Here is a 24,641-nt window from a genome sequence, read left to right on the forward strand (position 1 = left end):
AGCCATAATAACCAAAATAGTAGTATAATATTTATTCTTTCATCCAAAAAAAAGTTTTCCAGCTGTTACAGTTAGGAAGGTAAATGTTCATTGGATATATATATGTATATATATATACATAATGTTTTTTTATTATAAGAAAAAATTATGTTCAAAGGACAAGTATTTAAATTTTATCATCAAACCTAATATGTTCAGTACATGAAAGTAATTACTAGGGCTGGTGATGTCTTGTACACGTGTCACCTAGCTGATTGGCTATTGGAATTTAGACAAAAATAGGCCCAAGAATTTCTGCTGAAAACACGCTCCGACACAGTTGCTAAATTAAAAAAGAAATACATAGAACTGTTTTTGCTTGTACTTATAAAAAAATTTGATCTACAAACAAATATCCAAATATAATAATGTTTCTTTATTTCTGTTTTACTTCTCAGCTACATGTGAATTCAAGTATCTGTATTTCACTAGCCAGTCCAAATGAAATTATAATTTCAGTTCGTTGTGTGAAAAATACATAAATGACTTTTGTACTCTATGTGTTTGAAACACAGTTCAGTTATTGGTCGATTCTGGTAATACATTTATGATACAGTGGCATGAAATGGATAGTGGTGTTTTTGCTTTTCTTGTAAAGCATATTGTATGGTGTCTAACTGATTTCGAAGTTATGTAAAACACTTATGCGCACCCTTTATTATTATTTTTATTATATTCCCGCCTTTTATTATCTGGATAATATGAAGTGATATGCATTGCCAAAATGTCTGGTCGTGTACATGTGATATGATGTTTTGTCATAACGTAATAACTGTGCTTCTCCTAATTAGTAATTATCGTATACGTATTACAAAATGTTAATTTGATTTTCATTTAGGGAACTAGTTACTTTAAGGTAGTGTTTTATTTTTTACATTTTTCCCTAGTTAAGTTTTTCCTTGTTTTGCTTTGAAAAAGCCAAAAAACACACGTGTGACGTACGCGTAGATAAGTATCAAAAATTAATTTAGAATTATCGTGTATTAAACAAATCATATAACAAGAAGTTTCTGTCCATGGTGACTTAAACTATTAGATTTTCATATACTACTAGTACTAGGTAATAATCCGCGCCTTGCGCGGGATGTGATTATTAGTTTCGTTATTTTTAATAAAAAAGGCAATAAATCTATTTAATCTGGATATTAGTTAGGTTTTACGTTTTTTTGTTTTTAATCTTCTAAAATATAATTATTATTTTAAATTAATATTCATTTTAGTTTATTCGGTTAAAACATTTGATTTTTAGGTTTTTTCGGATAAAAACCTAAAATTAATATTATATGTTTATTTTTATATTATGAAGTTTAGATAGTCGTCATGTCGAACCAATAGTTTCATATTATAGTTTTTAAACAGATAATAGTTTAAGAAAAAGAAAAGAAAATTATTAAGACAAATCATTTAACTACAATTTGGTCAATAGTGAAAGAAACATTAAGAAAAAATATTTCAACTTTCAAAAAAATTAGATACTTCAGCTGTGGTGAATACTTAGTTATAAGATGCTCACATCAAGGTGCACATGTATATTTATGTAAAAAGTATATAAAAATAGTTGAAAAATATATAAAGATATTGTTAATTAATATTAAATGATATTTTTGTTTAGAATAATACATGAAAGATAAAATTAAAATTTATTTAAAATAAAAAAAGACCTTGACATTGGTCATTTTTTCATCAAAAGAAAATAAAATTACATTCGTGAATAGGGGTGGACACATATCAAGTATCTGGATATTTGGAAGCATTTTTGTCGATTCGATTTTTAGCCACCTAGATATTCGGTGACTCGGATATCCGAAATGTTTTAGAATTTTAAAGAATATTCGATTTGATTGTAAATAAAATAAAACTTTAAAAATAATTTAATAATAACATTTTATTACAAAAATAAAACATTATATAACCTTTTAATTCTAGTACCTAATATAATAAATTTATATTGTAAAACTGATATAAAGTATAATATATATAACATATATATATAATTCTTTCCATATATGTATATATATGCATATAACATATCAAATTAGATATATGTTCCTAAAAATATTGGCATTAGTGATTTGTTTCTTTTTTGGATATTGTATTTTAGTATTTGATTTGTTTCGTAGAGTTTCAAATATCAAGATTTTTTGGTTCAAATCAAAACGGATAACAAATCGAATCAAAATTTATGAATATTTTGCTCAATTTTATCCGTAAACAATAAAAATAATATATATATAGTTTAGCTTTTGATTCGTTATCTATTTTTATTCGAACCGAAAAATCTAGAGTTTTATTGGAACTATGTATGTGAGTTTTATATTAAAAAAAATCACAAAGTACGTAGTGTGAACACATTTGTGATTATAGTGTGAACGCGTTAGCATATTTATTATCAAATCATTGTGAAGCTGCCACGTGTCTATTATAATGTGAATGCATTTATTACAATGCTTCTCTTTTAATATATAAGGGATTTAAACTGTTAGAATTATTCGAAGGTGATATCAGATGATTCCAGGAGGCTTCCTTAAGATAAGATAACTACTAGCTATACTAGTAATTAAGTTATTATTATAGTGACTATTATTTATTTGTTAACAAAATGAATATTATTATTTTACTATAATGTTTTTGTTTTCGAAGAGAAAAGAACCTATTTAATGTGGATTGTGTGACAGTTAATTATTAATTTATTAATTACGAAAAATAAAAATGGTCAACCTGCATTTACTTACTAGTTTTTGTACTGGTGTAAATGAAAAAGATCTCTCCTTGTGTATTTTACTTTTCACTTCTAGGGGCTTGGCATTTGGAAGTAAAGAATGATCGTGGGTCCAAAACAAGATTCAAAAATTTCGACAAAAAAAAAAAATTCAAATTTAAACAATTGATAAACTAATAAAAGTGGAAAGAAATGAGAGGGAAAAGATATAAAAGGAAAGTGTAATAGTAGCCAGATTTGGAGAGATGGCATCTCTTCCACGGAAGTGTCTCTGAAAGCTACGTCACTCCATTTTCTACAATTTTCTCAATAGTTTGAAAATCTCTTATATATTAAAAGAGAAGCATTAGCTTTAATGCATTCACACTAACCACTTGGCGTTTTCACATTAATTTAAAAAAATTTACCTTGCTTTAATAGAACTTTTCAAAATTTTGTTTCCTTTTTCGCTTACACACTAAAACAAACGAAACGTAAAACTACTCATGGAGAGGTTTTTGTCTACGTTAAAAATATGTTGGAAGACGTTCATTAATACCTCTTCCGTAGGCTTTATAATCTTTAGGTTGAGTGTATTCAAGCAAGACTTCTATAGGAACGTCTCCGAATCAGAATAGTTAAGTGTTGCGAGCTCCAACTGCATCCCTATCTTCCTTTCCTGTTCATATTGGTTAAACCAGTATGATTCTCCATGGCCGTGAGATTGAATATTGTTTTCGCTTCAGGTTTGATTCTCGCAGCATCAAATGGGGTTGTGTGTTTACAGTGTGGGAATACTGGAAATATTTGTTTGCAGAGGTTAAGAGATATTTAATTCAGTTAATTAAACAAAATAACACCAATAAAATCATCGTATTGAGCATAAAGTTAAATTATTTCAGTTATAAAATTATAACTCGGTTGTCAAAAGAAGACTAAGTCGAACTAACCTTTTTTATTATTAAACCAAGTTTGACCGTTTTACAATTTTATAGGTTAAGGTTTCATCAGCCTCTTATATTAAACTCTTCTTGGCTACTGTAGTTTAATTAGCCTAACTACTCTAGGTTTCACATGTTTTTTTTCAACTTCATTAACATTTTACTATCATCATCAGTGCATGCATGGAGTTTTAGTAAAATCTCTTATGTTATAAATTCGTCAAGTTATTACCCACATCAAACCTGTGAATGTTTGTTTGCATTGACATTTACATTTTTATTTCCATGTTATAGTATTCTAAGTTTCTAACATGGAAATGTCGCAGAAGTATCTATTAAGAGGTCAAATATGCAAAATTTAACATAACTAAAAGCTCATATATCAGCTGCTATTTAAGAAAATATATCCAACTAAAGCTATATTTAATTTGTTTTATCTGCTTATATGTACGGATATAGTGTTGCTTCCTCCATAAGTTATTGGTAATAAGATTTTCTTATCAGCGGTAAGAGCTTCTCTGCTCTAATCTTCTCAAGGATGGTTATAAAAAGAAGAAAAAAAAACTCTGTATTTAAACAAATTTGAATTCGTATCAGCAGTGTAATAATTTGATGTCCACATTAAACATGCATAATATCTTCTTATCTTATAAATAATGAAAGTAATAATCTCATCCTGCCCAAGGGGCAGGTTATCACCTAGTAAATAATTTAAAATATATACTAAATGAGTCTCTCGAACGGCCTGAGTGTTTTCTTTTTCTTTTGACAAAACAGCCAGAATTTTTTCTTTTCTTCTGGTTTTGATTAATAAAACTTGTAGAACATACAAAAATTGAGATTCTAAAACCCACGGCAGGGAGACATAAGCCAAACAACAGATGACTTAATCCCAAACAACGGGTGATACTTGAAAAACTACAACAATCACTAGAAGACTCACTCAGGTAACCAAACCTAAAAAAATCCTTGACAAGGGATAACAATATTACTTTATCTACTCTTTAAACAGACGGAACTCTTGACAAGAGAGGAAGCGATGTAGTGGCAATAACAACGAAACAAATCTCAACTTACCTGAACCTCTAATTCACGGTACCAAGCCAGAACCGATAAGAATAACATCAGAAACAAACCAGAGAAGAACAACAACTGGGACCAAGCTTCCTCCTCAAACGAACCTTCATCGAAAAGCCTAAGACCCTCAACCTCATTATAATGTTTCAACGAACCGAATCCACCGAAGAACATGAGAGCAAAAAACACACCGTAAAATACATTTATTCAAAGGCCGTAAGAATGACTCTTTCCTAGAACGGGACAAGCAATCTGAAACTTCTCAGAAATGTTAAGCATGTTATATATGCTCACTACACACCACCACGCCACCATCCCACACCGCTTACACCGATGTTATAACAACGATCAAATAAGACAGACACTAAAATCCAAACAACGACGTCTCAGATTTAGCTTTTCTGAAGCCATAAACACACCTGATCCGAGTAGAGATTTCAAAACATGAATTGAATTGATATATTTGGTCAGCAAACAACAAGAACTTAACAGAATCTATAAAAAAAAAATACAGAGAAAAAGACGGCTGGAGGTGAACTGCTCTGTACGTCTACCGTATATGGCGTCTTCTTCATCATAATCAAGTAGATATGTTAGCTCTGGTCGGAGATCTCACCGGGAAACCTCTTCCACCACAGCCAAACAACCACCCAGAAGAAATCTCAATCGAACACAAGAAGACCAACATCAAAAGCAAGCTAAGGGATGAATAAAGACCGACGTCGTGGCTATGTACGCCCACGCATGCCGGTCTTCACAAAATCAGAGGAGAGAAGCTGAATTTTAGAGAGATGACGGACCTTCTCTCTCTAGCGGCTAGGGAGAAAAACGGTAAGCTAACAGAGTTTTTCTTCTTTTTTTTTTGTGTATCAAAAATAAGAATGTATAAATTTAGCTAGAGTATCTTTTTTTTTATTTTATTTTATTTTTGTTAATCAAGAGGTAGTGTGACTGGTGTCTAGGCTTTCGGCCTAAATAATTGTCCTAGACCCGGAACTAGCCAACGCTACTATCGATAACATGGCGTAAAGCATGTTCCAGTGCAATAAATTCAACTGAAGACCCTTCCATTTCATCATAAGTGGTGTTTGTAGTTTTTGCAAACAAAATAAGAAAATTGTTAAATTATCTGTTTTTTCATGTTTAATATAATTTTTTGTTTGTTTTTATTAACTAATGAATTAAAAATAAGAGTAAAGATTGGAAAATTATTTAATATTTATATTAGAGATGTAAAATGACACTTATAATGAAATAAAATTTAAAAATCAGAATGACATTTAATATAAAACAGATGAAGTATTATTTATAAATGAGGAGTTATAGTTTTCAACATTTTCATAAAATCTTATATTGTGAGAATATTTGTAAATATATGAATCTGATATTCTAAAGAAATCCAGTCCTGCACTAAAATGTTATTTATATTGTTAAGTTTAATGATATTTTCTAGTTTATTTTATTTGTAAAAATATATCCATATATTTAAATGAAACAATTTATTTCACTTTTATTTCTTTGCACTATAATCTTTTCAAGGTTTTCAAAATAGAAAAAATATGAGCCATAATCTCTCGAACATTGACTGTGGTTTGACTCAATAGTAAAAAATGGGTTTATTAGCTGGCGATGCCGCCCCGTTCCCTGACCTCCACGTGCTCGTTCTGTTACACTCACCAAGTAGTGTACTATTAGAGAAACATCCAATATATACAACTAAATTATACTACTAAGTTTCTTTTGCTAAATCTAAATTATAGTAAGTATTATAGAGAGACCAACGTGAACGAATTTTCTTACTGACGTGAATGTAAGGTTTAATCATTGTACCTTCGTTTCGTTTAGTTAGTTTGAGATCACATTTTAAACAAGATTTAAGTCATTGCCTTCTCCCATTTTTAAAATAAATTGTAAAACTGCTAGGGCTAAGATCACGTGGGCATGTTAGATGAAGTTTATATATATTGCTCCCCTAGATTAGTTCTTATCATTCTTTGAGGAATAATATTTCGGAAAACGTTTTGTGTAACTTATACTCAGGGCCCGTTTACAAGGGGGACAAGCGGTGCGACCGCCTCGGGTCCGAGCCTGTGTCCCCGTATGTAATGATAAATAAAGGGCCTAATTTTTTATAAATCTATATTTTTATATATAAAAAATTATAAATATAATAAATAAAATTGAAAAGGGCCCAAAATTATTTGATATGTATATAGTTTTATTTTCATTACAAAATATACAAAATATTATTGATTAAATTTTAAAAATATTTTAAACATTATCTCTATATATATTTGAGAGAGTAAAAAAATGTCTTTTGCCCTAAGGTCCCTATCAGTGTTGAGCCGGTCCTGCTTATACTTCTGTTATCTTAATTTACTCTAACCTACTAGCTATCAATGTTTGCATGCATCATTTTCTCTTATCGTTTTCATCTATTAGTTTTAGGGACGGCCTTATGCATTTTATTTTGAAATTTCTGAACTTCTAGTTTAAAAGCTTTGACTATAGAAATATAGAAAGTATTTGTAATCAGCCGGTATGGAAAATGACAAAATATAGAAAGTATTAATGTATACTCTACAACTCTTTAACAATAACTATAATAAACAAACTGTAACGTGCAGTCAAAGGACACCAGTTGTCAATCACCTGGTTCGAAGAGCGCTTTTCTCAGGTGATGAGTGGCAAGTGGGTTTGTGCCACGTTTCATTTTGCTGAAACTCACTGCTCTCGTCCGCATGACTGGTCAAAGATAATTCTCTGTTATTTTCGAAAATAATCCAATACAAGAGCTTTCTCTTTATTGTTTGTATACGACCTGGTCTCACCTTTAGATTCTAGTCATTCTACAAGAACAAGAAAAAGAAACAAAACAATCTAACTTGAGCAGAAAATATTACCTACTTAATTTATAGTTTTGTGTTTCTGTGTTGTCTTAGAAAATATATAGAATTAACATGTATAATATATATGTTGTGTGTGTTACTAATCTCAATACCATCTAATCGCGAGGTTAGATGATCACTCTAAACTTCTAAATGATGGATATTAATACCTTGGGTGCCTCACTTAGTACCATTCATATATTGTCACCCCAAGGAATTTACCACCTCATATGGGCTATTGCCTATTGGACACAAACACAAGCCTCACGTTCCTTCATTACAATCTTCAACGCGTCTTGAAAGAAACGTTCTATTCCATAGTAAACGTTCTTTGCTGACCTTGCATCTAAATATCCAGAGGATTATTATCTAAACATTATTAATATATAACAACATAACATATATAAATATATTGTTGCATGGATGTTTAAAATTATAAATATACTCATATATCTATATGCCAAAGATATTCTAGTTTTCTTGGTTTCGAGGATGCCAAACTTTTATTTGGTGTTATATATTACGTTTGAAATGTCAATATATGTGTTTTGAAACCATATACATCGACAATATATCCACTATTTTAAAAGAATTTTAAAGTTGGCTCTATATGATTAATTCATGATAATGTATTTTGTGTTTATATAATGCTGTAAAGGTTCTCTCTTTAACAAAAAAATGTTTAGATAATGCTAATGTAATTACTGATACATGCATCGAAAGCCGTTCACAGGGTACTACGGAAGCGTACGTGCGGGGTTACGTTGTATTTTTAATTTTACAAAGCAACGAATAATCAAATATACTTTTGTTATCCTCGTAGTTTTTTTTTAATATTTACTCTGTTTAATTTATAAACGACCTATATAGAAATTAGTTTGAACTCAAAACCCCGATAAGTAATATAAAAATCAAAGTCTTCAAGATGGTCGGCTTCGATTAGGCTGACAAATGGAAGCAATGAGCTGTCTGAGTATTAAATGGAGTAATGTGCTCGCGTATCTTGCAGTGATCAAATACGATTTCTACCCTAATTAAAATATTACTACTACACTGAAGGTAATTAAGTTCATTGTAAAACTCGCAAGGCCCAATTAAGAGAAATTTCGTAGAACTGTAAGAAGTTTAAAACAGATCAATATATGAGGAGGCAGGGAATGGCTTTTGTGGCGATTAAAAGGTTTTTGGTGATTTTCGTTTGTCTGACGGTCTAATGAGCGATTTGCATTGAAACTAGCTCACCTGAAAAAATCTCGACAAAGGTAGACCATAGAAGGAGGCTTATTAGAAGGAGACTTATATGTGGAGAATGCTAGATTTTGTTTGAGTTATGCTAAAATTATTAACATTTCGTCTTCGGAGAATGTTGTGTAAAGCCATTCAAAAAACTCGAAACAAATTGGGAATGGTATTCTTAATGTAGCATTAAATACTTCCATGCTCATCAATTTGTAGATTAATAGAAGATCATTTTGTTGTTTACTAATCATTGCTCTTATATGTACATTAATGAACAATAAAATTCCATATCATATAATTCCACTGAATAAAAAAAAACAGAAAACAGTAGGTACACAAGAGTTTGCATTAATAAAACGAGGACATAAATAAATATTTATTTAATTTATCCAAAATCCCCTATATATTATTTGAGAAGCATTGCAACATTTTTTTGTAGCCACGTGTCATCACTAGAATGATTCTTAGAATCCTTAGAGAAATAGGTTGGTCCATTTAAATATATAATAAGTTTTTTATTAAACCACAATATATACATTATTAATGTGATTTATTATTTCCTTAAATAAGATTACGGAATTGTCTAATGTGACTAAAGTATATATGACAATTAATGATTTTGAATAATAAAGATTTGATAAAAATAAGTGTGTATTATAATTATATTTGTTTAATTTTAAGCTATTAAAATAAATCAAACAATCATAGTAACGATATAATAAAAATTAAAAAATTATTTATATATTATATTTTTAATTTTTAAAAACGAGTATAAATTACTAAAACTGTTAAAAGTTTCACATTCAAATTTTGTGATCTATGATTTAAACTTTTGTTATGACATGATACAAATAATTGAAAAATAATATAAGTTAAAAGTCTCATTTAATAAGTATCAATAATTAAAAATATATAAAAATATGTATCATTTTAAATTAAACTATATGCCATATAAAAATACAAAAATATCGTAATTTTGAAATTTATTTTGAACATTTTTTTTGATAAAAAATTTGAAAAAATATTGACAACTTAATTTTTTAAAATATTATAAATTACTTAAACCATTATTCCCACAGTGAAAATTTTGTTATCACTAATTTAGACTTTTTGCTATAATAGATACAAATGATTAAAAAAAATATGAACAAAAAGCATCATCTAATAAATATTAATATTAACATATACCATATATATGTTACTATCATTTAAATTTAATTACATATCATATCAAATAGGAAAAAATATTTTTTTGATTTATTAAATTTATTTATATGTTCGCACCAATTTAATAATATAAGTAGTAGATAATGACTTTTTAATTATTCAATATATATTTATTATTTCATAATATGTTATAAACATATAATATATAAAATAATTTTCATATATAATGTTTATCCCGCGCAAGGCGCGGGTCTTAACCTAGTTGCATATGTATTTTGGCTTATATTACACTTTGTAATCATATAATAGGAAAAGCGGCAATGCTAGCGGTTGCTAAGAATGTTTATGGCGCTTAATCTTAGTTTTTGAAAAGAGCTCTCAGGTTACAACTTACAAGTGGCTAAAAACAGCATCCCCCAAAAATGTTTAGATTTAACGCTTTCATTAACAGAGGGAACTATATATTTTGTATAGATTTTATGAAATGAATATACAAAGCCTAGTGGATCTTCCAGCTGCATTGTTTTTTTTTCTTACTTCATACACAAGGAACCAACAAAAGAAAATTCAAACTCCCGGATATAATTATTACTTGCTGTTTAATCTCTTTATATCGATGTCGGATCGGTTTTTGGAGTTCCTCGCCTCTTTGCCAAAGTACATAAGCTTAATCCGTTGGATGTCTTCAGCAACTTCTATCATTGTAGGCCTCATGTTTCTGTGAAAGGACAAGCAGCGAAATGCCAGTTCGGCCAAGTTCTGAAGAGAGGAAAACATTTTTGGATCGTTCACTGTTTGTAAGGAGGGATCAATGATATCCACCACACGCCCTCTTCCGATCCTGTCAATGGCAAGAGCGGCTAGGTTCACTTCAGTGAAGGGACGAGTAAAGTCTATGACTTTAAACCCTGAGATGATCTCAATAAGAACAACTCCAAAGCTGTAGACATCGCTCTTGTCCGAGAGCTGAAAATCTTGGTGGTACTGCGGGTCTAAGTATCCAGGAGTACCTTGTGGAGCCGTGGAGATGTGAGACACGTCGAAGTCGGTGGACATGCCGAGCCTAGAAAGTCCAAAATCAGAGACCTTGGAGTTAAACTCGTAGTCGAGGAGTATGTTGCTGGATTTGATGTCTCGGTGGTAGATAGGAGGGTTTACTGAAGAGTGGAGATGTGCGATCGCGTTTGCGGTTTGAGAAGCGATGGAGAGACGTAGCGGCCAAGAAAGCGGTGCGTGGCCTCTCTCGTGTTGTAAATGCTGAGAAAGCGTTCCGTTCGGCATGAACTCGTAGACTAGAATCGGTTCGCCTTGGGCGACGCAACAGCCTAAGAGACGAACGAGGTTAGGGTGGCTAACGGAGGAAAGAAGCTTGATCTCGTTCACGACTTGGTCGATGCTTGGTGTGTCTTTCCGTCTGAGACGTTTAATAGCGACCCATGAGCTGTTTGGGAATTCTCCAGCGTAGACTGTTCCGTAGGCTCCGGTTCCGAGCTTGTTTTTGTCGGAAAAATTGTCGGTGGCTTTCTCGAGCTCTTTGTAGGTGTAGAAGGGAACGCTGGAGTTCCCGGCCAGCTCACAGAACAAGCGATTCGCGAGGGATGATCTTGATGAAGACGCAGAACGCTTGTGGCGGTAGATGAAAGCAAATATCAATATGGCAATTAGTGAAGCTCCAAGTAAAATAGCTGTGGTATTTCAAAACATAAACATTCAAGTTAATAATCAACGCCACTATAGTTTCAGAGCTATATATATAGAAGTTTACTTACCAATTCCAAGAACAATGAGTTTGTGTAGTAGTCCTTTGCGTTTACCAACTGAAAATTAAATCAGCGACACTAGTTAGCAACAGAATAATACACATACTACAATATAAAATTCCATAAATTAATCAATAAATTAGTAAAATACTTGATCTCAAATTGGACTAATGTAAAATATGCCATAATTTGATAAAATAATAAAAAATTTAAAAATCTTTTGGATAAATACATGTTCCCGCTAAAATTATAAATTGATAATTATTATATATATAACTAATACAAGGTTTATATAAAACTCATCTATAATTTTCTTTGCATTTTGCAATTTAACATTTTGGTGCTTTTATCCAGTTATATATCAAAAACATTTATTTTCTACGATATATAATTTTGATACCTAAAAGTTTATTAAATAATCTAATAACAAGATGGAGTCCAAACCTACAAAATTTAACTAGTATAAATATCACAAAATTAAATTTTATTCTTTTTAAATTGAAAATAATATATTTTAAAATAAATCTAAAAGAATAGGATTTTTTTGTTAAATTTATATTTTTGTAAAATTATCATAATACCAACATTATTAATGTGGCAAAGCTAAAGTCAGTTTGAAGTTATGTGTCGCTATCTGATTAGCTTTCCTTATGTCGGTCAAAAAAATTTGGTAACGAAGTAAAATAAATGGCACGGACCTGGTCGGCAACCACCGTGCACGTTGAAGGCGTTGCCGTAAAATCCATCGTCGCAGGTGCAACGATGACCAAACCCACCGCCGCCGATATTGACTGTCGTACAACTTGCGTTCGCGGAGCAAGTGGTGCTACTACAGCCTTCCTTAAGCCACCAATCGAGCCTGAGTTGACCCAACAAGTTAACCGAACCTTGCGATTTAGACTGAGGCGTGATCGAAGAGAACCAATACTTACATCCGCTCCGGTTAACAACGTTGACGACACTCATCACATCGGCCTTTATCTCCGTAGCTGCGTCGAGACATCTCACCTGAGAAATACAACTGCTGAGATTTAACCGGTCTTGGACGAAACTTCGACCGATCGAACAATCAGACGACGACTCGTTGCACCCCTGGACGAGGATTGTGTTCTGTGATATCGACGGAGCGAAACTGTGGCGGAAGAGCTGCTCGATTTTGCGGATGTCGCGCTTGCACAGCGGCGGGATCTTCACGTATATGTTTGCGTTCGTCACTTCCGCTACAGAGAATTCTCCGATCGCAGCTTCGTCAGTTTTCTCGGAGCAATTGAACCGGATAGGATAACCGTCGGTGAAACCGAACGGATAAGGGAGGGAACCGGGTTGGCAGTTAACCGAGCCGGTGGTTTGAGCAGCGACGGTTAGAGTGAAGAAGAGGAAGATGAGATACGGAGTGTGGTCCATTGATGACAATAATGGATCGAATGATTGTCAATGGGAGAGGCTGTACGTTAAGCTGCTCCATGGGAATGATTTGTTTGACCGTTTCGTTTCCGGCTACTAGGTTGAGTTGACATTTACGGTTCCGCTGACTCGTTAACAGTGGATAAGGGGCATTCTTGTCATCATAGCCGTTAAATCAAAACGAAACCCGTGATCAGTTTTCTACTTTATCATTGTTTCTGACGGTCTTACGTTTTCTAAAAGTCAACAAACATACGTAGTCGCGGGAAAAGACCATATACCAAGACCAATTCGAATCCAACTTTTTTGTTGTTGTTGTTGTTGTTAAATAAGTACATACGTGCGTGCGAGACTAACAGTAACAGGCAATACAACTATTTGAACTAAACCCATCAGATAATTAAGCCAAGTAATTGAAGATAGCATGAGTTACATTACATCCTTGCAACGAATGTAACTTGGCCTGGGCATCACGATAAGAAGAGCATGAATCATCTGGAGAACCTGTGGCGCCATATTTTGTTACACCAAATCGTGAGGAGCTAACATGGAGCCAACAACGAAGTTCCATTGGTATTAGTATCACGTAACGTAACCTCTGATCCAGAAAGTCTGAAACGGTGCTAAAATTCATCGCTGACGTTTTCTAGACATTTGACGGTCCACATTAACAAAAAAAAAATGGTGGAAATATTTTTGGTATATCAATAAACAAAACACACTCGAGGGAAAATTTAAATACACCAACAAAGACTATTAAGATTTCATTCAACGAGTATTACATTAGTGACAAGGGTAACGTGTCCATAAACGCAATAGAAAATTCAGTCTACAGAGCATAAGTCTCTGTTATTATTCTTAATATTAAACAAAACAAAATTCATTCGTCCTTCCGGTGTGATTATGTCTGATTTCTACCTCTCTCTTTCTCCTTCGCTTCGCTACCCTGAGTTTTGTCGTAATCTTGAAAACAAGGAAAAAAACACACATAATCGTAAACACTCACAGTCGATTTAGAGGTGTACTATATATTATTATAAAGTTGTTAGATTACCAGGGTGATTCTCATGAACCTCATCTTTGTGCTTTTGAAAAGATTGGTTACCTCCATAGGTTCCTCCAAAACCTTCTTCATCAGACCTTGTAGCGTATCCTTCTCCAAACGAATGCGACATCACGTCACTGCTCCAATTAATCAAACAAGGAAAACAAAAAGAAACATTATAATATATTCCAAACGGACTACACACTATTTAAATGTATATATAGTGAACGAGACAAACCCGTATTTCTCCTTCGAATTTTCAGGTTTTTTATCCATCTTTCGTTGATCAGAAGTGGTCGTAAAACTAAATACTGCAACTTTGCGGCTAACTCTAGACGGTGATGAAAAGAAAGAGACGGTGCCTGAAGGCAGTGGTCGTATCGTCTTAAACGCGTTGATCATTTCTCAGCTTTGTAAGGTTTCTCGAAGCTTTGAATTTATAGATGAACTAGTTTTTATCCTTACGAGGAGACGATAAAGTTATAAAACGATTTAATATTAGGTGATTCCTATGCCGACGACAAATGTATGTATGAAATGGTTAGTAAAAGTGTAGTTGAAGTTAATCTCTATCAGGATTATGCTTTAATTAAGCGTCTCTGACTCCTACGACGGTGTCTTGGCTTGAGTTCAACCACGTGGAAATTCGATGGCAGGTGGTGGACAAAGAAAGGGCTTCCTTATGTACATGTCGGAGAGACGACACGTATTGAACGGTCCAGATTTCTATGACAAATCCTCTTTTACCAATTTGGGCTAGCAACAAAAGTTTCTATAACAAATCCTCTCTACTTATTTGGGCCAGCAAGTAAATTGGGCCGTGACACGTCCGCAAAGACATACATGTGGGGGCACTTGACCGTTAAAGAAGACGGAGTGGAGGACGTGGATATGATGTCATCATTTGCACACTCGGGAAAAAGAAAAAATCAGAACAGTGAGTGAGACTGACACTGAATTGACTCAAGAATGAGAGCAGTGGGTGGAAAACTTCGACATTATCTTTAACAATCATAAAAAGAAAATAGAAAAAATATACATGTTAAATCATCACAGAAACAGATAGGTGAAGTTGAGTTTGATTTTTAGAGCCGGCAAAAAATAAACTTTAACTGTATATATTTGCAGGTGTTCACATTTAGCTTAATAAATTCTTTGACCGTTTAGACCAAAAAAACGTTCGTTGACCCAAAAAAAAGCTTAATAGACTTCTGACTATTGATATTAGGATCTCAAAACTGAATAACAATCTTTGTTCTATCACTTTTAAGCAAAATAACAAGACGCAGATAAATACTTACTATCCCTTTTCTACCTTAGGAAGTATTTAATTACATCACAAACAAACGAGCAGAAAAAGCAAACAAATTTTACATTATCTAACGAGGAAACAAGTAGTTGAGTACACAACAATACTAAGAACAGCTTTTAACCTACTTTATATAACCAACAATGTTAAAAGAAAAACAAATAAAAACACATTAAGTTTAAGGGAAAATTCAAAACCTACCCCGAAATAATTCAACGACTGAAACTAAACCAAAACACTATTATCAAACGAAGGCGTATATTAACATTTGAATACTTGTTTTAGTCTTAACCAAAAAACAACACTACAAATACCGGGTTGGTTCGGTTCGGTTCATCATCGCCAGGAAGAAACAGCGAGGAGAGGCAAATCATTCCAGGCCAAGGAGACGAACCCTGGCTTAGATTCAACAATCGAATACAAACTGCTGTAATTGTAGTTCCACAACAAAATCTCCGCTTGGCTCACAGCGTAATTGCTCAGCTTAACCGATTCAAAACCGGCATTCTCCATTAACACCCGCCACTGCTCTTTCCCTTCCATCCGTAATCTCTGATTTCCGGTTATCTCCGGTCCGATCAAACCCGAGATCGTCCGACCGAACATCACCCGTTCCACTCTCAGTCTCTCCTCCGAATCGCGCCCCAAACTCGGTTCCAGGGACTCGAAAACCGCAGAGTAGAAATGAAGCGCGTTTTTCACCCGGTTAGCGAAACCGACCCGGTTAAGGCTCACATCGTACTCTCCCAGAGTCACGACCATCGGGTTCAACGACCTCGCGAGCCGCAGCGCCGTGTCGAAGACAGCCGGAGTCTCGTCCAGCAATTTATAGAGCTGAAGCATGAAATTAACGGCGAGCGCCTCATCCGGATCGACCCGGAAACTCGACCCGTTTAGTAACTGGACCGGAGTGAGAACCGGGATGAAATCGAAATTCAGATCCAAAACTTTCGCGAAATCACGGAGGCGGTTCCCGGTGGCGATCAGCGAGGGTTCGGGAGATTGACCTAGACACGACGGAGCTGGTATACCGGAGATCCGGACTTGAGCGGGTTTACCCGAAGAACGCGTCGCGAGCGCTTGGAGAAGAGCTGGCCATTGGATCCCTTGAACGATTCCGAAATCGACGATGTGGATCTTGCTGGAATGCTCCGTCGCTTCTAGAATCGCTTGGTTCGCCGTCAAATGCGCGAATTTGAAATAGGGACACGCGTCGTTTAGGGTTTTGTAAGAAAGGATTAGATTCTCCACAATCGCCGCCGCCTGGGAGGAATCGTTTGAAACGGAATCGGGAGATAGTCTGTTGCAGAGAGCTTCGGTGAAGTAATACCCCACTCGCTCCGTTGGATCACCATGCTCCGATACTGACTTTTTGATCCGAACAAGCGCCGCCTTGGCAGGGTCTACAGAGTCGGAAGAGTCTAGGATCAGTGAACAGTCGTGGATAGCTCTCAGCAAGGGGGATTCTAGGTCAAAGTCATGCGAGCCGGAGCCGCCGTCTTCTGAGTCGTTTGTCTCTGGATCTTTGATTTTCTGACGAGGCGGGGATAGAGATGGAAGCGGAGGAGCAGATAATGGTGACGACGGAGGCCACAAGGTGGACGGGAGTGAAGTGGAAGTTGCTACGACTTGGTTGAGATCCGACGGTTGAGAACTCGGGTAAGCCGCGAAGGGATCTGGACCGTAGATTACGAAATCGTTGTTATTTTGCCAGGTGTCACAATCAGGACCTTCAGCCGCCGCCACCGAGTCTCCACCGGTAATTAAAGTCTCCATCCACTCGTCGGACTCAAACTCGCCGCCAGTTCCACCGTCGAAATCAGAAAGCCGAAACCCACCACCGCCAACACCACCGCCGGCGGTGGGATGGTGATGCTCTAAGCTGTGAAACGGAAACCCTGAATCTCCGGGATCTCCGCCGCCGTTAACTTGAAACGGGTCAGGAAAGCCCGAACCGGAGAGCCCAAACCCGAGTGACTGGGTGTTAGCAGTGGGCCAGGGATTGAGGGAGAGAGGGTTAATACCAAAGATCTGATGATCTTGAGGCTGCTGTTCTTGTTGCTGCTTTTGTTTGATGACTTGCTGAGCTATCGCCATTAGATTGCCACTGTCGGTGCACATGTAAGCCATTCTACGGCCAGATCTAACCGGAATTTTAAAGGCTGTCTAATAAGACTACCTCCTGCAGATTCGTGTCACTCACTGTGAAAGAGGAAGAAGACGATGACGGAGAGAGAGAGAGAGAGAGAGAGAGAGGGAGAAAGTGAAACGGCGAGATTTTAAGCTGAATAGAGTTTTGGATTTTAGTAGTATTAGAGAGAGCGGTAAGAAAGGTCAGCCCTAGAAAGTGGATCTACGTTGATTAAAATCTGACCGTCCGATTTAATTATGGGACCCATTTTCTATTGATTTTAAACTACTGTATATATTATTTCATTTATTTTCCTTTACTATATAAATAGACGATATCTGTAACGGTAATAAACAAACACACCAGACGAGTCATGCATACATATGTACATCTTTCCTTCTTCTGTGTGTCTGTCACTGTAAGATTATTTCCACATCAGTTTTGTAGTTAAGAGATACACAAAACATATCAGACAGCGATTACAGTATGTTGTTTATGTTTTAAACACAACATATAATTCAAGAAAGTTGAAACAACTAAATAATTGAACAACAAATGATATAACATGTTCATATTAATGTCTTCACTGGGATTAAAAAGTTCAAAAGACTGAAAGTAAAAAAGAGACCATGGGGTTCTATTTTTCTGTGTGTGTGTGTGAACCCGTCTCATCCCGCTCTTTACGGGGGACCCAAGACGCATGGTCCACCACTGTCTACAGTGACGTCATCATACTGTAGATCTTTGACTGTTTTAGATCTCGGCCGTTGATTTTTCAATGTAGTAGGCGTATCTGATCAGAACTGCTTGTGACTGTCTGTGAATCACCCCTATCTGCATGTTGTGTCATCGGTAACAAAAAAAAATGAAAAATAAAAGGTGTTCTTTGTTATCAACCATGAAAATAGAAGGTATAAAAAACCCCATACATGTTGTTCATAAAAAAAACCATACATATATATAGACTGCCTTGTTTGTTTCATGGCTTCATAAAAAGAGATCAATAAAATTACTATCTGAGTAGTTATATGTCTGCAAGTAAATAAATAGAGATTTAATAACATTAAACGAGACCCAACGAAAAAATAAACCAAAGGTATTTATTTTCTTAAAAGAAAGCTAATTGAAGTAGATGGTTCATGCTCTCGTAATTGTATTGTCCATTGTTCATTTAAAATCCTGTACATCGTTACGCGCCTGAAAGGAGTGCGAGTATAAATGGTCTATATACAAGCTTTGAGGGTGACTGATGGGCCCATGGATCATCAGCAGCCCAGGTAGTTCTAAAATATGACACGGAAAGGGATCGGTAGTGGGGCCTGTTAACTGTTGCTGGACCAGAGAGGAGGGGAAACACTCGAGGAAGCTTTTGAAATTACCCAAAATAAGCTAGAAAGACCAAACAAAGATCCTACTATACAAAAGGAGCTAAAACCTAACTTCCTAAGCCTTGCCGGATAAAATAATCAGAACCAACTATTATGCCATATCATTCTGGATTGGGTTTTAAAAAAAAAAACCAACCATTAAAATATGTGAAGAGTCACGGTTTAACCCGGTTCAACTCTAGTTACATCATAATAAAACAATGCATGCATTGATTGTTGATTATTAGGCTTCTAGCTACCACATCTTTACCATCCCAAATCAAAATATGTGAAGAGTCACGGTTTAACCCGGTTCAACTCCAGTTACATCATAATAAAACAATGCATGCATTGATTATTGATTATTAGGCTTCTAGCTACCACATCTTTGCCATCCTAAATCAAAATCGATTTCTACAACTTTAACTTGCCCTATACTTAATATTCTTATAGCTGGTGAACAATTTAATTTAGGAAATCGTTATATTTTATGCCAAAAATACCTACTGCATTCATTGAAAATTAAATAACATATATTCTACCATTAGGATCAAGAACTCTAATCTGAAGACCATATATTCATCCCCTCTCACTCTGAAAAAACCACCACTGCCAACCGTTCAAGATTTTGTGTAAGTCAATATTTGAAAGTCACAATTTTGTCAATTTCTTGGCGTAAGTGATATGTTTAAGAGTTGGATAGTTAAGTCTGTATGCGGTTGGGGACGTGGGGTTTGGCTCACCTTCCACTGTTTATTTTCAATTGTTTTAATAGTAGATTCATATTGATAATCTGTGCGAACAAACGTATAAGATTTTAGTTGGTTAAGATTAAACATAGACCGACAATCTTCCGTCTTTAGCTATTGGTCTCCGCCAAAATTTTTTGATTTAATATAATAGTTCATGCCTGCTAAGCTACTACAATTGTAGTTCACATCTATCGGTCATATAAAATATTTAGTTTTTTTTTTGGCTTTATAAGATTTTAGTTTGTAATTAATCTCATGGTTCGATTTTATCCATTGGAACCTTTTTCACTATGTTTTATTATCAAACCATTTCACTTTGCCTAACATTTAAATATTTTTTCCTTTGTTTAAGGATCGATTGTTCCTCAATACCATGGTCAAACCAACCGCCAAAGATCCTCCACTTATGGGAGGTATTTTGAATTTACAAGTACATTTTTGAATCAAAAACATTATTAGTATTGATATATTAATTTAATACTTTAATCCAAAACTTTAATAAAACAAATATAAAATACAAATTATGTTTTATATATATATATATTTTTTTTGACTATTTACATCTTATTAAATTTGAAGCGCACAAAAAAAAAGAAAAGTTACATCTTATTTGATAAGATTCCAAATATGTAAATGAAATGCTACGTTTTGATTTTTGTTTATTGCTACGAAACGTTTTAAAAACTTGGGAAAAGGTAAAAATACAGACGACATGACCGGCCACTCCTTTTCCCCCGGTTTGCAAGAATCTAATTGAGTTGCTTAATATTTGTTCCAAATTAATATATAGTCCCATCATAATCATAAATTAATAATCTATCTCTATATAATTTTATATAAGTACTAAATAAAGATATTTTTATTCATTTTATAGTTACAAAACTCTAATAAAACAAATATAAACATTATTAGTAAAATATGTTTTTTATTTAAAAATACAAATTATGAAAGAAACCACAATTAGTTCTTAATAAAAAAACCTTGCTCCCAACTATATCAACAGATTCGTCATTCATCCCTAGAAGACACATATAAGAATAATTAAATACTTTGGCAAAAAAAAAACATTTTTGTGATGAAGATTCTTAGATGATGATTGTTTTCTATACAAACATGCGGCACTTCTTCACCATTGTTTTAATGCAAGGAAAACGTTTAGGAATCTATTAACACAAATATTAATATATTTTAATTAAATATGTAATCCGCGCAGAGCGCGGACACCGGCTCTAGTTACAATAAAATTAGGAAAGCACAAGTGCTTAAATATTTGTACTCTTTTTGTTTTTTTTTGTTTGTCAGAAAAATATATGTACTCTTTTAACAGTAAACTAGATTTTGACCCGTCCTTAAAGGGCGGGTATATTTTTCGTTTTAATTTTTTTTTTAAATTATTTTTTTATATTTGTGTTATTTTTTGTAATTATATTTGTGTTTAATAATAATTTAATTTAATATAATTTTTTGTAACTATATTAAATATGTCAAGTTGCATAATTATACACTTATGCCATATGTATTTCATAAAGTATTTTTAAAATTTATTCCTAAAGTTTAGCAACATATTATATTTTCTTCGTAGTTACCTAACATAATTAGTCAAGAATATTTGCATCCAAAAACTCCAATTCGGAATCGATCCGAAAATCAAAGTTTCATAATCTATTAGGTTTGGCCTATATACTCGAACGATTCTTAAAATGTTATATCCGAAAACCAATATCAATTCCAACCCGCACCGAAAGACGAACAATTTTTTTCGAAAAAATGTTTGAAAATAATAATTTTTAATATATTTAGTTAGATATATATGTAAATAGGTTAAAAGGTCTTCACTAACTTGAAGTAAAATCACATTTAATAAATATTTTTAATTGAATAACCTATTTAAAACCCGTTAAACTAAAACCCATAGAATATATTTTTATAAGTAATACTATCATAATAATATCATGTTCCTAATTTAATAGAATAGATAAATTAAATAATTTAGTTTTCTTATAAACAGTTATTTATATTTATTATTTTTCTTAATTGATTCATGATTTTTATTATTGGACTAAACCTATGTCAAGTGGTCATGTTCTTAATTTAATAGAATAGATTTTGAAATTTTAAGTTGGACATAACTTTTATTAATTGGTCATGTTGTTGTTTTAATAGAATATATTTTGAAATTTTAAGTTGGACATAACTTTTATTAACTGGCCATGTTGTTGTTTTAATAGAATAGATATCTGAAAAATAGAATAGATAACAATAAATAAATTTGATTTGTGATAATTAGATTTTAAGAAAACTTTTACTATATTATTAGAGAAAATTATGATACAGAGAACCAAAATTATTTCACGTGATTTAGATTAATATTAATTTATTTTTGTTATTGATAATTTTATCAATATGTTATATATAAGCTTAATATTTTGTTTTTGGTTTTACATTATAATAATTTTATTTAATTATTTATTAGCTTAACTTTTTTTTAAAAAATAGTCAAATAAGAAATCAAAATTGAAACTAAAATCTAAAATTAAATTATTAAATTACTTTTATGTGCAGTAATATTCAATGCACATGTTTGGAATGAAGAGCTAAAGGCACCGGCCCCACACCTATTAAAAGCTCATCGTCTTCTCCACTGTCACCACGTTTTGATTCTGACGACAACTCTCAATTTCAACTTTCAATCAAAGCTTATAAACTTAAGCTTTCTCTGTTAAGATTCATACTTTAACTCTTTCTTCAACGAAACTCGACATTATCTCCATCTCAAACTAATCCACTTTTTGTCAATCAAAACCAAATGAATCTCCCAATAAAAGTGTAAAAGCTCCAAGTCCGATAATCTCAGATCAAAAAGTCAAGAAAAATGAACCAAAAAATTCTGATTTTTATTGGTAAAAAAACTGATGAAAATCAGAACACTCTAGTTTTCGAATCAAGATAGCGCATCAAGCAAAGAGTAACTACTGGAACAGAAACAAAAAGTAAAACTATAATTTACAGACGGATTAAAAGAAGAAGGAGCAACTTTCTCTCATATTTCATTAAGAAGAAGAAGTGGGTCCGGGAATTTTGGGTTTAGTTAACGTAGAGGTTATAAAATATATTGATTGAAATAGTTATTAATTATATGCAGTTATATTTTAAGTTGGACATAACTTTTGTCAATGAGTCACACTGCTGTTTTAATAGAATAGATGTAAGAAAAATATCATCAGACTGCTTTTCACGTGAAGATAAATAAAAGATATAAACTCATACAATACGAAGTCTTACTGTGAGCAAAAGGTTGTCGAACATCAGCTCCTCTCGGTACGGGCTTCTGCTGGGCCAGAGACTGAATCAGTTTGGGCTTCGGTGACAGAAGCTATACGACTGCGCATTGAGTATTAATAAGGACGGCATCGTTTTGGAAACAGATCATCGTCCTTATAAGCTGAAAGGATAAGAAAAGGTTGTTAGACCTTTTCTGTTACACTGATCAGATACAGAAAGAAAGAGAGAGCTACGCGAGAGAGAAGAGACGGAGGAGCGACGGTGAAGGAGCTGACCTGATCTTCTCTTACGACTCTGATTGCCGGTGGTGCACTTTCAGATACAACGCTTGTTCTCCGGTAACTTCTGTGTCAAGTTAACCTGAAACAAAGGAAACGTTGTAAGCTCTTTGTACTCTGTATCATCATATATGATCTAGTGGAAGCTTGAGAGTTTGGATCTCTCCCCAGACAGTAGGCAACGAAGTCTGGGTAAACAAATTGCGTGTATGTGTTCTTGATCGAACTACAAACCTAAGAACCTAGTCACAAACGAGCGAAGTAGAATCTAAGAACGAGTGATCAACTTGATATTGATTCTTGACAAGTGGTATCAGAGCGCCAGGTTTTGTGCAGGGAGGTTCTCGATCTGGTTGCGGTTAAGCGACCTAAGGCACTTACGATCTAATACGGATTAATCAAGTGGCTACCGCGAGCTTATCTCCATGGAGGCGGTTAAGAAGTTTGAGATGGAGAAGTTCGACGGCAAAGGGGATTTTGGTTTGTGGAAGTTCAAGATGCAGATGCAACTTGAGCTGCAGGGACTGGGCCATGTTCTGGCAGGAGTCACTGACTCGAGATCATCAGGTGAAGATGATCAAGAAGTGAAATCAGAAGCGGAAGATGAAAAAGATCCTAAGGCTAAAGAGAAAGATACAAGAGCAAGGAACCTCATATGCTCGAGCCTTTCGAACATAGTCTTGAGGAAAGTAATGAGGGAACAGACTGCTATGGGAGTTTGGAAGGCGCTTGAAGCAGATTACCAGACAAAAACACTTCCAAACCGAATCTACCTCAAGCAAAGCTTTGCCAGTTTCAAGATGCAAGAAAACAAAAGCATTGAGGAAAACATGGATTCATTCCTAAAGCTTATTGATGATCTGGCTAGCTTAAACATCACAATATCAGACGAGGATCAAGCCATTCAGATACTGACAGGTCTCCCTCCTCAGTACGATACCCTAGTTCACACATTAAAATACGGTACTGGGAAGGATACGCTGACAGTCAAAGAAGTCACAACGTCGGCTTATGCAAAGGAAGCTGAGTTGAGAGAAAAAGGCTTGTTAGGAAAAGGAAAGTCTGAAGCTGAAGGTTTGTTTGCAGAGAGAGGTAGACAGAATAAACGTCAAGGTGGCTCGTACAATCGGAACAGAAGTAAGAGCAATGGAAACAGATTCAAAAAGGCTCAGAAAACTCAGGGTCAACCTAAGGGACGTGAGTGTTGGGTATGTGGTAAAGAAGGACACTACAAACGAGACTGCCCAGAAAGAAAAGATGATCA

At 34.1% G+C, this 24,641-nt stretch overlaps 3 protein-coding genes and 1 long non-coding RNA gene across 4 annotated transcripts; 1 reads left to right on the top strand and 3 right to left on the bottom strand.

Moving 5' to 3' along the window:
• Positions 1-857: 857 nt before the first annotated feature.
• LOC117126731 lies at positions 858-5,426 on the top strand. Its single transcript, XR_004449538.1, has 2 exons — positions 858-1,092; positions 2,507-5,426. It is a non-coding gene; the product is annotated as an uncharacterized LOC117126731 (long non-coding RNA).
• Positions 5,427-10,474: 5,048 nt separating this feature from the next.
• LOC103829565 (wall-associated receptor kinase-like 21) lies at positions 10,475-13,495 on the bottom strand. The gene is made up of 3 exons (XM_009105237.3): positions 12,508-13,495; positions 11,819-11,866; positions 10,475-11,734 (listed from the first exon to the last, which is right to left on the bottom strand). Exons 1-3 carry the CDS (start codon positions 13,211-13,213, stop codon positions 10,638-10,640), a joined length of 1,851 nt encoding a protein of 616 aa, XP_009103485.1. The 5' UTR covers positions 13,214-13,495; the 3' UTR covers positions 10,475-10,637.
• A 457-nt stretch (positions 13,496-13,952) lies between these two features.
• LOC103829566 lies at positions 13,953-14,737 on the bottom strand. The gene is made up of 3 exons (XM_009105238.3): positions 14,497-14,737; positions 14,268-14,395; positions 13,953-14,176 (listed from the first exon to the last, which is right to left on the bottom strand). The coding sequence occupies exons 1-3, from the start codon at positions 14,658-14,660 to the stop codon at positions 14,115-14,117; spliced, it is 354 nt and encodes a 117-aa protein (XP_009103486.1). The 5' UTR covers positions 14,661-14,737; the 3' UTR covers positions 13,953-14,114.
• An 814-nt stretch (positions 14,738-15,551) lies between these two features.
• Positions 15,552-17,932, bottom strand: LOC103829567 (scarecrow-like protein 4). The gene has a single exon (XM_009105239.3). It carries the CDS (start codon positions 17,695-17,697, stop codon positions 15,904-15,906), a length of 1,794 nt encoding a protein of 597 aa, XP_009103487.1. The 5' UTR covers positions 17,698-17,932; the 3' UTR covers positions 15,552-15,903.
• Between the last annotated feature and the right edge of the window lie 6,709 nt (positions 17,933-24,641).

Source organism: Brassica rapa, chromosome A07 (assembly GCF_000309985.2).
Source record: "Brassica rapa cultivar Chiifu-401-42 chromosome A07, CAAS_Brap_v3.01, whole genome shotgun sequence".
Taxonomy (NCBI): Eukaryota; Viridiplantae; Streptophyta; class Magnoliopsida; order Brassicales; family Brassicaceae; genus Brassica; species Brassica rapa.